At 37.7% G+C, this 14,252-nt stretch overlaps 1 protein-coding gene across 1 annotated transcript in view; it reads left to right on the forward strand.

The window, feature by feature from the left end:
- The window catches only part of vdac2 (voltage-dependent anion channel 2), a 14,329-nt gene extending 910 nt beyond the window's left edge, over positions 1-13,419 (forward strand). Inside the window, exons 2-9 of the mRNA XM_079842340.1 lie at positions 4,626-4,697; positions 4,792-4,841; positions 5,345-5,497; positions 5,595-5,647; positions 8,053-8,280; positions 9,900-10,050; positions 11,187-11,244; positions 12,237-13,419. Coding sequence (XP_079698466.1) covers positions 4,631-4,697; positions 4,792-4,841; positions 5,345-5,497; positions 5,595-5,647; positions 8,053-8,280; positions 9,900-10,050; positions 11,187-11,244; positions 12,237-12,328 — 852 coding nt within the window. The 5' untranslated portion in view covers positions 4,626-4,630 and the 3' untranslated portion in view covers positions 12,329-13,419. The remainder of the gene's footprint in view (positions 1-4,625; positions 4,698-4,791; positions 4,842-5,344; positions 5,498-5,594; positions 5,648-8,052; positions 8,281-9,899; positions 10,051-11,186; positions 11,245-12,236) is intronic.
- Positions 13,420-14,252: the final 833 nt, after the last annotated feature.

A 14,252-nucleotide genomic window follows, 5' to 3' on the forward strand; every position in this document is an offset into this window, starting at 1 on the left:
ATTAATTATATTATGTGTAGATGACTTGCTCCTATTTGGAAATAATATAATTTTAGTCTATTTCCCAATACTGGTTCTCTCAGCATTATTAACAGTGCTTGAGAGATATAATTGTACTGCTATTCCTCCAACATTCTGGTTAGATGCTTTTCCCATGCTGATACGTTTAAACCAGCCTGGACGTTGGCTTGTGTTAAAGCCTGGGAGACTGGATAAGACCAGATTGGCCAGTTAAGGGAAATGGACACCATGAAATCAAAATGAGCAATTCTTATTTTTTATTATTATAAATTATTTATACTTTGCACATTATAATTTTTAAATTCATGTGACCGTGTAATCTTTAAAACCTTGGCTTCTTCTCCCTCTTGCAGTGACATCTCTTCTCTGATGACGTGTTTACTGGCATGAGGGCGGGACAACCTGTCACTCGCATGACATCGCAGCTATAGCAAATCACTACCTTTTTATTCTTTCTTTTGAGGAGCTTCACTCGGCTATAAGTTACAATAGGGAAGAAAGAACAGTTTAATTCTGACTTTTATATAAAAAATCTGTACTACACACTTTGCTCCATTCATACACATGTAATGTTGGAAACCAGAGACACAAGCTCATGTGAAGAAGTTTCACTGCATTCCAAATTTCAAGTTTGGTTAACTCTGACTTGTGAATTTGTATCTGGTGAAGACTTCTGACCAATAGTAGATTGATGCGTTTCCCGATGACCTTTTAGATGAATAATAGAAAATAAACTTTAAACCTGCACTTTGCAGCGTTTCTGGAAAGTAGAGTAGATTTTTACATTTTAGGTTCATTATACTGATTTTATATTTTGTAAAACATGTCATATCATATTTTTAGGGATGCACCGAAATTTAAATGAGCTGGGGTTTCACTCTCGCTGTGACGCTCCACCCAAGATTCAACTATATGCACTTGCACTTCGCTCAGTTGCTCGCGGCCAATGCGAGCGCCACACTCGTGTACCACTCATGCTCATTGGAAAAGCAAAGTCCTCTCAAATAATGCTCCGACATTCAATTTCAATGCATTAGTATACTTGTTTCTGTTTGCAACAACCCTATTGTGCTGTAACATGGTGAGGTATAGCTGTGCTGGGCAACGCTGGTAAAGTGACGCTACAATCTTAATCTCGTTCACTGATCCTCTCCCCACTATCTGCTTACATGCTCTGATAAATATGGCTTTGTAGGACTATACCATTTTTTATTTTTTTTGTATAATTGGTAAAAAAAAAAAATCTGTTCAATCTGATTGTTGCATAGAACTGAAAAAATAATATATTGATATTTAATATTAACTTAGTTTCTGTCCAGTTTTAGTGTTACTTTCAATAAAAGTGGGGTTATTAATTTTTTTTAGCTTGTTTTTTATTTATTGAAGTATTAAAATTATTGAATTTCAATAATTCTAAAGGCCTGTTCACACCGGGACGATTTTCGCGCGCGTTTATTGCCGACATTTAACGCCTCGTTGCTAAACAAAGGGCGCAAATATGAGTCTGCACACCAACGCGCAAAACGCCAGGCATCAAAGCGTAATTCTTTTTCAAAAACCCCTCGGGTTCGTTTTTTTATTTTGACGCAGTGCATTAAAAACTGGCCGACCAATGAGATCAGCGCCTTTTAGGGCTGCTCGATTATGGAAAAAATCATAATCACGATTATTTTGGTCAATATTGAAATCACGATTATGTAACACGATTATTTCACATGACTTTGGGAATGTGTTGTATTTATTAAAAATACACCTTTCAACAATTCAATTGAAATTGTAACATTTGTTGTACTTTTTGAACTATTAAAATAAATAATATAACATATATTCAAATCAAAGTATAAAAGTATTCATGTAAAAATGATAATCACAAATAAATAAGATCAACAATATGGTTCGGCTAGATATGCTTTTCAGGTACGTCTAACCTTAGTTTTCAGGTACAGAAATGTATCAAATGTAAAATAACATTGCATATTTGAGTGCATAAATTAAAGATGAATCCTATTAAACTTACAAAAGCTATTCAATCCGGATCGGATATGCGTCGTCTTTGTCGACTGTATAAAGTTCACTTAAGGCATATACAGACTATGTCTGCTAGAATACTCATCAAGATGGACATGTTGACATACGTTTTGTGTGAGTTTGTCCGTTCAAGAGCAAGACTTGAAAGAGTACTCAGTATTTGCGCGCTGAGAGATGTGTGCGCGCTCTCGGATGAGAGCACAGAGACACATTTTCTCACAGCGTGCGCTACTTCTCATTCACGTCTTCTGCCACTAAACCCGGGTGATGACGGTGAAAACGACTGGTCATATTCAAACATACGGCAGCACTCGCATGCATTGAACAAAGTTTACAAAGAGAGAATTATTTGAAAAATATGAGGGGAAAAAGGACGTTTACACGGCACCCCTGCTCTCGTCAGTTTTTGTTTCTTTATTAGATTGTCATAGGTCACTCTGTTTAATTTTCAAGTGGTTAAACAAATTCGTGGTGTTGCCTTGCGTTGCAGCCACTACCATGTAGCAAATCTTGCACGTAGCATGTTTCTGCTCGTCGTCTGATTCCTCGAAGCCAAACTGTTCCCAGACAACGGAGTTGGTTTTGCCTTTTTTGCTCACCAAACGCTGCTGTAACTGCCCTCCTTCTGCCATCTTTACTCGCGCCGAGTTTTTAAATTCCAGCGGATGATATGCACACGAGACTCCCGATCTGAGAAAGTTTGTGGCTTCGGGAGGGGCGGATGAGCGCATGCGCGTTTCATTCAGAACGCAAGGCAAAATAATCGTTTTTTCTCGATTGTACTATTTTGGTGATCGTTGGGAGGCAAAATCGAAATCGAAATTCGATTAATTGCACAGCCCTAGCGCCTTTGGTCACGTGCCTGGAACTGCTGAAGTTACAGTAAAACACGACTTGGTGGCGCTCAAGCACAAAACGGTTTTGCCGAGCACACATTGATACGACGAAGAAGTAGTATTAAGTAGACAAAGAAGAAGATGAGCTGCTAATGCTGCTTGCCAGTTAGCAAAAAGTGTGTGAATGGTTTTGGCAAGCACGTAAATACTGTCTCTCTTCTTTTTCTGCTCCTGAAGGGCCACTGTCCTGTAGAGTCTAGCTTCAACTTGCCTCAACACAACTGGCTGGAAGTCTTGTAAGACCTTGATTAACTAGTTCAGGTGTGTTTAATTGGGTTTGGAGCTGAACTGTGCAGGACAGTGGCCCTCCAGTAGCAGGACTGAACACATTTAAAGTATTTGTTTTTTTGCTGTCCTTAGACCAAAGATTAAAGCTTAGGCTTGCTGTTTTTTTTTTTTAAAGGTGTCTCCACCCCTTGTCTCCTTTCACATAATTGCTTCTCATGCTGACTTGCACACATGTTCCACATGTGTAGGTTAGTGAGGAGAGTGTCAGTGAGTGCGTCACATCCAGACTCTGTGACTCAGTTAGGTGCGGCCTGCTGTCATTTCAGATTAGTTTGAGCCAAGCCTGTAGTGCTCCAGTCAGAAATTGAAGCTTTCGCGCCTCGATCGCCCCCCGGTGGCCGGTCCCAGTATAGCTCCTAAACCCCGCCTCTCCATGTATTTCAATGGGCGCGAGACACACTAAACTATTTAATTACACTTCAAATAATTGTTTCCTAAAGATGGTTTCTGTCATTTTAGGCAGTTTTTATTACAATAATTTCATTTCAAGTGTTCGTTTTTTAAATAAGTTTAGTTTTAGTGAGTTATTTGATGCTATAAAAACGGGGGTGTGACGTCATGATTGACAGCTGAGATTGACGGCTTCTCTGAGTGAAGTTGTCACTGAGGCACTAACGGACTTTTTTCTGGATTTTTGTGAGGAGATTGGAGCTTTAGCTTTCATTTCTACACTTCCATAACTGTTTATTTCACACCAACATAATTAATTATTCTGCATCTGTGAGAGTGTGGGCGGGCTTTTGGTAATCGCGCCTCTACTTCCTGTTCTCTACTGCGCAACTCCGGTCCCGAGATCACTACTGCGCAGACTCGGTCCCAAGATGTCAGCGCCGTGAGCGGGCCTATGAAAGCTTCAACTTTGGTCAGCGGAAGTCAATGGAGTCGCGTCGTCCATATTTTTTTACAGTCTATGGTTTGAGCAGAGCAGCTGCATTCAGGCTGGGTCATTTATCAAACTGATATGACACTGTCTCACTACGATTAACCATGGAAAGCTAGAGATAACGTAGACCACCCCAAACGTCCTACAATTGAATGGCCTGGTTTCACAGACAGGGCTTAGATTAAGCCAAGATTAGGCCTTTGTTCAATTAGAATATTTAAATATCTTTTATAAACGTGCCTTAGAAAAAAACATCACAGTTGTGCATCTTGAGAGCAAAAAAAAATAGCACTGACATATTTTAAGAAATGCCAATGCAAGTTGCTTTCAGAAACAGCTCGAACATGCATTTTAGTCTGGGACTAGTTTAAGATTTGTCTGTGAAACTGGGGCTTAATTGAATGGCTCGGATCAATTGTAACTATTTAAATGTGTTGGTCTGCTTCTTTTAGTGTTATGATCTTCTAATTGATCTTCTAGTTATTCATATGTTGTTGTTTTTTTTATAGATAAAATGGCCGTTCCCCCAGCATATGCTGATCTTGGCAAGTCTGCCAAAGACATCTTCAACAAAGGATATGGTAACGTTTTTAATAATTCACTGCTCTGTGTGAAAAATGACCATTCGTTTTCTCTTCCTGTTGTAATTGTTTCCTTTGGTTTATTTTCTGAAAGGATTCGGTATGGTGAAGCTCGATGTCAAGACAAAATCAGCCAGTGGAGTGGTGAGACTTTTATTTTCATTCAAAAAAAGTAACCACTTATGTCACTTCCTGGGTCTATAATTCAAAACACATTAGTTAATTGCTTATACATGTAGCCTATTCCTTATGTGGGCATTTAAAGGGATAGTTCACCCAAAAAGGAAAATTGTCATTTAGTCACGCTCAAGTTGATCCAAACCTGTATACATTTCTTTGATCCGCTGAACACAAAGGAAGATATTTGGAAGAATTGTTTGTTACCAAGCAGATCTCGGGAGCCTTTGACTTGCCTTTGACTGGCGAGGTCTGCTTGTTCTTTCTTCCCAATATCTTCCTTTGTGTTCAGCAGAAGAAAGAAATTCATACAGGTGTGGAACAACTGGTGGGTGAGTAAATTATAACAGAATTTTCATTTTTGGATGAACTAACCCTTTGATGCATTTTCAAAACCACTATGAATTAATAAAACACAACACCTGCTACCTCAATGTGATCTGAAATATTTATCTTTCCCGTCTCTATAGGAATTCAAGACCTCTGGTTCCTCCAACACTGACACCAGCAAAGTGGTGGGCAGCCTGGAAACCAAATACAAGAGGTCTGAGTATGGTCTGACCTTCACAGAGAAGTGGAATACTGACAACACCCTGGGGACGGAGATCACCATTGAAGACCAGGTCTGAATGCATTTTCAATCATTGAGTGTTCACCGATCATGGTGCATTTCTTTTAGCATGAATAATAATTTTGTTCGCCCCTTTTTTTTTTTTACAGATTGCAAAGGGACTGAAGCTGACCTTTGACACAACCTTCTCACCAAACACTGGGTAAATTATTCCTTTTCTCCAGTGGCTCCAAAGCTTCAGATTTGGATTGATACACTGATTTCTCTGTGCACGTGTGTTGAGTCATGGGAGACGCTACATTGTCTCTCACAGTGGACTGTAACTCAATAGTGTATTGAGCAATTCAAGTGCCACCATCTGACCAAGTTAGTTGTGTTTTGTTGTGCATTGATGCATATCTCAAGGTTACTTTCACACAAGCTGGACAGCGCAGTCCTCATGTTCTGAGAACTGTAAATCGGTCCGGAGAGTGGCACCTGTCTGGTGTCGTTAGGGTCTGTGTCTCAGATGACAGTCTCGCTGACATGGCCTTCACTGATGTATAGGCTCATGTAGCTCACGGCAGGGGATTTGGATCGTGAGGCAGAGGAGTGAAGAGCAGTGTGTTTCTATCAGCAAGATTAGTCGACTTATTCATACATTGTTCGAAAGGTTGGGATCTGTATTTTTTTGGTGAAATATTAGTTTTAAATAACTCTTTTCTATTTGAAGTGTCATTTATTTCTGTGATGTGAATTTCATCAGTGTCTACATGATCCTTCAGAAATAATTCTAATATGCTGACTTGGTGTTTAAGACGTATTTCTTATCCATTTTGAAAACAGTTGTGCTGCTTAAAGGTGCAGTAATCAAATATTTCTGAGAAACGCTGTTGAATGTGGATCACCACAACACACTTGTAGCCAATCAGCATTAGGAGGCGTGTCCACTCATGATGGGGGAGGAGACTGGAAAGCGAGATGGCTGAGAGACATTACAAAAAAAATAAAATGTCATAAGAATGTCACTGGAAAAAGAAGGGTTATGATCAGGCAAGAGCTTTAGGACCCGTGTTAATATTAGAAAAGCTTTCCTGCAGGAAGATCTGAAAACGGATGCAGAGGTTGTGTTTCTGCTCCATGCATGAGTAACATTGGGTTTGCTGTTTCATAGCTTTTGTTATAATGTTAGCTATAGTAACAGGACAGTTTTGACTGTCATTGTTTGACATCCACTCCTGCATTGTGTGTTTTTCGGGGTGGAGCAATGTAGGGAGGTGTTTGTTTAGGTTGATTTTAAATTCTCAATTCTTTAATAATTTTGTGGAAACTGATACATGTTTTCAGGATTCTTTGATGAATGGAAAGATCAAAAGAACCGTTTTATTTATTTAACATTATAACTGTCTTTACTGTCACTTTTGATCAGTTGAATGAATCCTTGCTGAATAAAAGTATTGGTTTCTTAAAAGAAAACCCTCTCAACATTTGAATGGTAGTGTATTTCACCAGCTCTGCTGTATGCAGTTTTATTGTGCAGACAATGCAAAATGGGCTGGTTTTTGCTAGCCTCAGTATAAGCTGTGACTTGAGCTTTAAATTGTTTTTAAATGGTGCACTGAATGAAATATGACCAAGGCATGACTTTGTCCTTCACTCTGGTATCTACATCTGTCCTTATTTTCTTTGGATCATGCAGGAAGATTATTATTTTACATTTGTAGTCCTAAATGGATTATTTATGGTGCCGTCCTAAACACTGTTTTAACTCTGAATAAGTATGAATAATAAAATATCACACCATGTGGCTTTTTTAAAGAAAGATTGAGTAAAAACACTTTAAAGCTCAATATTCACAAAACTAGTTTAATATTCAAAATTAAGACTAAGAGTTGTAACACTTTTTGGATGTGCAATGTCAGTGGATCATAGTCATAGTAAATGTGATGAACAACACTCATTTCTTACATCCACTAAAATCATCTTACTGTCAGCTGGTTAAAAAAATTATTCGTATTGTTAACTTAAATGACTACAAAATGCTTTCATTTATTGAAATGAAGCTTAAAGTAAATAAGATTTATAATGATTAGAAAACTAAAACTTACTTGAAAATTAGAAATGTTACTTTGCCAACTAACTGAAATAAAATAAGTTTAAGTACTAAAATGACTAAATGTTGAACTGAAATAAAAAGCTAAATAGAAAAACAAGACCACAAAAGATAAATGCGTTACTGAAGTTAAACTGAAAATATAAACACAAGCAAATCAAAAATAATGTAATAGTATATAACTAATAATAAAAGAGGTGGTCTGGAATTTAGTTATTTGCAGCTTGATTTGGTATGTGATCTATAACAATGAAATTGATATATTTTAAGTGTGGTTTTATTATCCAAATGCTTTCCAAGAGAACTGCACGATTATTTCATAGTTATTTGTTACACAAATGTATCACTTGTTTGATGGGAAAGAATATACAATCTAAACAGTTTATATTTCTGTAGATCAGTTTTGGTTTATGGCTAGTCAAAAGGCAAATAATCCATATGTTTAAAAACGTCCTATAAACAAACGTAATTCCACTAAAGAGAATGCTAAATTGTTTATTTCCCCTCATGAACAGAAAGAAGAGTGGAAAAGTCAAGACTGCATACAAGCGTGAGTTCGTCAACCTGGGCTGTGATGTTGACTTCGACTTTGCCGGCCCGACCATTCACGGCGCTGCAGTGGTGGGCTATGAGGGATGGCTCGCTGGTTACCAGATGTCCTTCGACACTGCCAAGTCCAAGATGACCCAGAACAACTTTGCTGTAGGCTACAAAACGGGAGACTTCCAGCTGCACACTAATGTGTAAGTCCTGAAGCGTCACTACATCATTCTAAGTGCATGTGACTTGGAGCTGGTTTATTTTAGTGGTTGGGAAGTGTTGATATAATGAGAAATTATGTACACAGAGCTGGCTTGGACGTCAGGAATTTTACTATGTTTTCCCTGGAATGATGCATTGAGTTTCTATAAATATACCAGGTCATTGACAACCTGGACATATGAAAGGATTTTAAAAAATGTTTAAATTATGAAAAATTATCAAATATTTACAAAATGTTAATCATGGAAATTGCTACAGTAATGATGCTTACTGTATGTTCAGATTCTTGTCTCTAAAATATTTAATGTCTAAAATTTGCTCTTCGGGAGTGCAATCCCTATAAAATCTGAATGGCGAAAAGCCCTTTTGTATAACGTTAATGTGCATTTATAAATTTATGTTCAATTTAAAGGTACACTGTTACTTTTGGCCCTCTGGCGGTAAAAAACAAAACCACATTGGTAACACTTTAGAATAATGGTCATTAGTTAACTACATTAGTTAACATTAACTAATAATGAACTGCACTTATAAAGCGTTTATTAATCTTTGTTAATGTTAATTTCAACATTTACTAATGCATTATTAAAATCATGTTAACATTAGTTAATGCACTGTGAACTAACATGAACAAACCATGAACAGCTGGATTTATATTGACTAACGTTAACAAAGATGAACAAATACAGTAACAAATGTACTGCTCATGGTTAGTTCATGTTAGTAAACACGTTAACTAATGTTAACTAATGACCATTATTCTAAAGTGTTACCACCACATTTAATTTTGCTGAAGGACATTGTTTTGGTTGTGCTTCGGCTCTGTGTGACTGCGGATGAATATGGTGGTTCTTTCTCATAACTAAAAAAAGAGAGATTATCCTACTGCTCATAAAACATTCACTACTAGGCTTAAGAGTACAGAATTAAGAGTAAGAGTGAAGACTTTACTGAAGCTTTACCCCTTAATAGACACGGTACCTGCTTGAAAATAAATTCCAGCACAGTGCTACAACAACCATAATGAATGACCCTTCACAATAGAACATGCTTTACAATGAACTCTGTTAGAGAGATGCATTATGGCAATTTATCTGTTCAATAAAATACCTTACTTGCCTCTTAAGTAATAACGGCATTTTTACACTAATCCTGACTTGTGCAACTTTGTACTCCATTTGTTTCTTAGTTGTAGTATCAGTTCTTACTTTGCTAAATATATATTATTTGTGGTTATGGTATAGCTTTCTGCCCACCCAATTAGGCTAATAAAGTAATGATTAAAAAAAACAAATGCTTGATCAAGGGCCCGGCCCGAGGATAGTGGTGAGAAATATCGGCCCGAGCATCGGCCATATCAAGTTCGAGCATGGGCAGAGAATCAAAACTCATGTTGATTCTTGTTTTATGAGATCTGTCACATTCTCTTTTTGCCGACAGACTCTCCTTTTTTTTTTTTTTTTTTTTTTTTTTTTTTTTTTTTAATACCAGTGATTTCACAGAGGTTTGAAATTTTGCGGGGGAGAAGAGAAAATTACATACTTTTTATAATGGTCTAGTCTTTATTGATTCATTTAATTTCCTGTGTCTATCCCTCCAGTAATGATGGTGCAGAGTTTGGTGGCTCCATCTACCAGAAAGTGAGTGATAAACTGGAGACGGCAGTGAATCTGGCCTGGACAGCAGGAAACAACAGCACACGCTTCGGCATTGCTGCCAAGTATCAGCTGGACAAAGACGCCTCCATCTGTGTGAGTAAACTTGCATTGCTTTTACAAAAATCACAAGTTGGGACACCTGTTTGTTTCAGCCCATAAAATAACATTTCTAAGGGGCCGTTTACACAACATCATTCAACTAAAAACGGGGGCCTGTTTTGGGGGCCTGAAAACGCCAAATTTTAAAAAGTGCTCAAGTATTGTCCGCAGTTATTGTCTCTGTGTAAACTACAAAAATGCAAATTTGTGAAAACGGGTATGCGTATTATGTGTTCAGTCTATAGGTCTGTAGTGTTTCTTTACAAAGTGACATTGCCAACTACTGGCCTGGCAGCAAAATACAGCGCTTTTAAGCACAGATCACAGAGTTTTCACTGATCTGTGTGAATGGGGATCGTTTTGAAAACTGTTTCTGTATGTTAAAACGCAAAGCAAAATCTTTTATAGTTTTAGTACATTGTTGTTGTGTAAATGTACCCATCTCAATATATAGAAAAGGGTGAAGGGAAAATCAATTCACTAATGAATGGATTATTATTCATCTGTACTATATTTTATATCATGAAAATGTGCATTTGCACTGCAAATAAATGAATACAGGAACCTTTGCATAAATTTAACAGCCAAGGCCAAAAGTGCTGAGTAAGCTTTTTTTTTTTTTTTTTTTACAGCATCTTGCAAAACAACCAAGCATTGTTTTGCATCATGACCTCTATATTTAAAGGAAAGGGTTGTATTTACAAAGGAATTACAGTAAGAGGACACAATGTGTCCCAATCTCAACTATTGATCAATAGGTTTCGTTCACAGCCAAAGATGTGTGCTGATTGACCATGACAAAGTTTAATGCTGCTGTGATGCAAAAAAAGAAAGCCCCAGAGCCACCTCTGATTTCCATTGGCCAGCAGAGCAGGCATATTTTAGGACAGCTTTTATATTGATTCTTTACATAGAATTTGGCATCGGCCCACTGCCAAAGATTTGTGCCCGTGTGCTGTTGAGGATCAGATGATGACTCTGTGAATCGAAACACAATTAGTACTAAAAGTACAGCTTTTGTTTAAGAGGCTGGAACTCGGGCTCCTCATGAATGTGTTTGGTTTTGAATGTTACATTTGGTTTTGCATGTGTACACAGAAATGAGTAAATGTTTTCTTTCATTTCAACAGGCTAAAGTGAATAACACCAGCCTTGTCGGTGTTGGTTATACTCAGACTCTGAGACCAGGTACAGTCTTACATTTCCTCTCTTATTGTTCACACATGAGAATTTCTTAAAGCTAATGTGGGTTTTTTTTAATACTTTTTTTAAAATTTTCTATCTTACAATAGTTTATAGTTGTTATATATCCACCCACAAAATGTGATTTGACTTCAGCTTTGGATACTGATAAAACAAGTTGTTTTAGAAATATTTGAAACACGAAACATCACCCTTTAATAATTTTGTTTTTATGGAGACTTCTGCATTCATGTAATTAGGATGCTTTAAAACAGGGTTCCTCATATCAGTCCTGCCGAGTTGAGCTCCAACCCTGATCAAACTCACTTGCTGCTATTGTCCGAAATCACCCCCTATACCCTTAAATAGGGCACCATTTGAGTGAGCAGCCATTTGTAGTGGTGTCCTAAACCATTATGGATGTTATGAAGTGTACTTCAATCCCACAATGCATCGTAAAAACAAGTGTACGATGTACATTCAGAGGCTAGAGAATACCCATAATGCAGTGTGATGGTTGTGCCGAATTAATTCCCGCATCTGACCAGAAGATGGCGCCTGCATGTGAATCATCCATCCAATTTCCAAACCACTGGTCCAAAGTGGCTACAGCGTAATATCACAAGTATAAGTTACTTTTTAATTGATTATTCAATTGTTTAATTAAGGTTTATACATAGTTACCATGACAGAGTTCAAGGTAAATCAGATTGTGCTAGGTTTCAAATGATTATTAATCGGCAAGCACAAACTATGCATAAGCCATACGCCCTCTCAGTGTCCCAATTCACTCTTGTTTTTATTCACTCCCTCAAGTGAACTATGTAATGTAGGGAATAGTGAATGAGGGTATAGTGTGCGATTTCGGACAATGCCTCAGTAACTCTGAAAACTGTTCACTTGTCCAGGTGTGTTTGCTTAAGGTTGGAACCAAACTCTGCAGATCAGGAACCCTGCTGTTAAAGGTCCAGTGATTTAAATCTGTACTGGTTTTTCAGGTATCAAGTTGACCCTGTCTGCCCTGGTTGATGGAAAGAGCATCAATTCCGGTGGCCACAAGCTGGGCTTGGGCCTGGAGCTGGAGGCCTAAACCTGCTCCTGCTTAACATCAGGGACAAGGGAATATCAGAGAAATCTGGCCTTAACTCTAACTCCAACAGCAACCAGCAGGGGGGTTCAGGATGGGACGGGATGTGTGCAAAGGCTCATCAAAAGCGATCATGTCATGATGTTTCTTTTTGTCCCCTTCTGGCCCAAATGCCCTTCTTTGTATTTGTTTGTAGTTGTTCTCTTATAGACATTCAGCTACAAATTAAGTTCTTCATCTGTCTCCAGCACTGCCGCAGTAATTCAACACTATCTGGGATGGAGGGCATCTGTGGCTTCCTGTTGTTCTTTTCTCAGTTAGACGGTGGTGGGTTTGTGACAAAACTGTCCCTGATTTCATCATTTGTATTGTATCTGATATTCCTTAGTCGTCTGAATGCGATTCATGCAACTACTTAACTCTATATTAAAGGTTATACCTGCTATTATTTAAATACTGTTATACCGTTTTCTTCTTTCTATGCACGCAAGGACGAGCTTAAGCAGTTTACTTTTCCTTCGGCAGCCATCCAGAGTAATCGAACATGAGGTCTGCCCTTGAACTGAGCAGTTTTTGGGTAGCCTAATGGGTAGATGAACGCTGGTGCTCCTGAGCTGGCATGGCTGGCCTTTGGTTTTCATTTGCAGCACAGACGACTCTCCGTAGCTCACCGTAAAGGTGGAACAGGTGGTTTGAGTTCAGTACCCTTTGCTCCCGGTGTTGCATTATGACCCTGGTTCCCTGAGGCCATGCTTTCACAATACCTCAGAGGTCCTTATGTGTATGTTTGAACTTTTCAATAAACTATTTAAACTCATTTATGAGACCGTTCTTGTTGATTACAAAGCAAGTGGGTTTTCATACATAAACTCTACGCCTGCGGGTCTGTTCTAACAGGATTGTGGACATGCAGCAGAGGAAAAATGGTGCTGAAGATCCACAACCATATAGAATAAAAGCTTATCACGTCTTTTCCTGTTCAGTCAAATTATTCAGTGTTTGAGCAGAAATTCATGTCACTTGGTAAAAGAAAAAGCATGGTACACTTGTTTTGTTTTAATGATTGTTTCAACATTAAACAATTCTTACAGCCATTTGTATTGACCTGAATATAACTTGATTAAAATGGATGTTTCATATTCCGGTTTTAAAAAACAACAATCCAGACTTAATTTAATGTGGTTTTACTGTTACTTGGGAAATGCTGTAAAGCATTTTCTAAATTTTCAGTTGTCCTTCTTATTTTATGTAATCTACATACATGTTTTGAGGCTATACAATTAATGGTAATGATCATTTTGTTGAATGTTTATTTTAAAGACGGGCAAAGGGACTACCAATGAAAACTGGCCTTTGGGCTATTTTGGTTACATTTACAGCCATGAATGTAGATTAAAGTACTCTGTCCCTTTTTAAATAAATAAATAGATAGTTCAACCAAAAATGAAAATTATGTAATTTAGTCCAAATATCTTCCCCTGTGTTCAGCAGAAGAAAGATATTCACACAGGTTTGGAACACCTTGAGGGTGAGTAAATGATGACAGGATTTACATTTTTGGGTGAACGATCCCTTTAATTTGTTAAAAAAAAAAGAAAAGAAAAGCTGCTGTCTTTGGTCACCATACATCTTATACTGTTCAAATGTTTGGGGCTGGAAATTGGGGGGAAGTGAATTGAGGAAGAAGTCTTTATGCTCACCAAGGCTGCATTTATTTGATAAAACCCCCTCACTAATATTGTGAAATATTACAGTTTAAAATTGCAATTTTCGACTTTGATATATTTTTAAAGTGGGCAAAGCTGAATTTTCAGTGTCACATGATCCTTATTCTGATATGCTGATTTGCTGCCTAAGATTACAACATTTCTTATCAATGTTGATGTTACAGATGTAATAGAAAATTCAAAAGAACATTAAAATCAAA

This window comes from Gobio gobio (genome assembly GCF_949357685.1).
Source record: "Gobio gobio genome assembly, chromosome: 18".
Classification (NCBI taxonomy): domain Eukaryota; kingdom Metazoa; phylum Chordata; class Actinopteri; order Cypriniformes; family Gobionidae; genus Gobio; species Gobio gobio.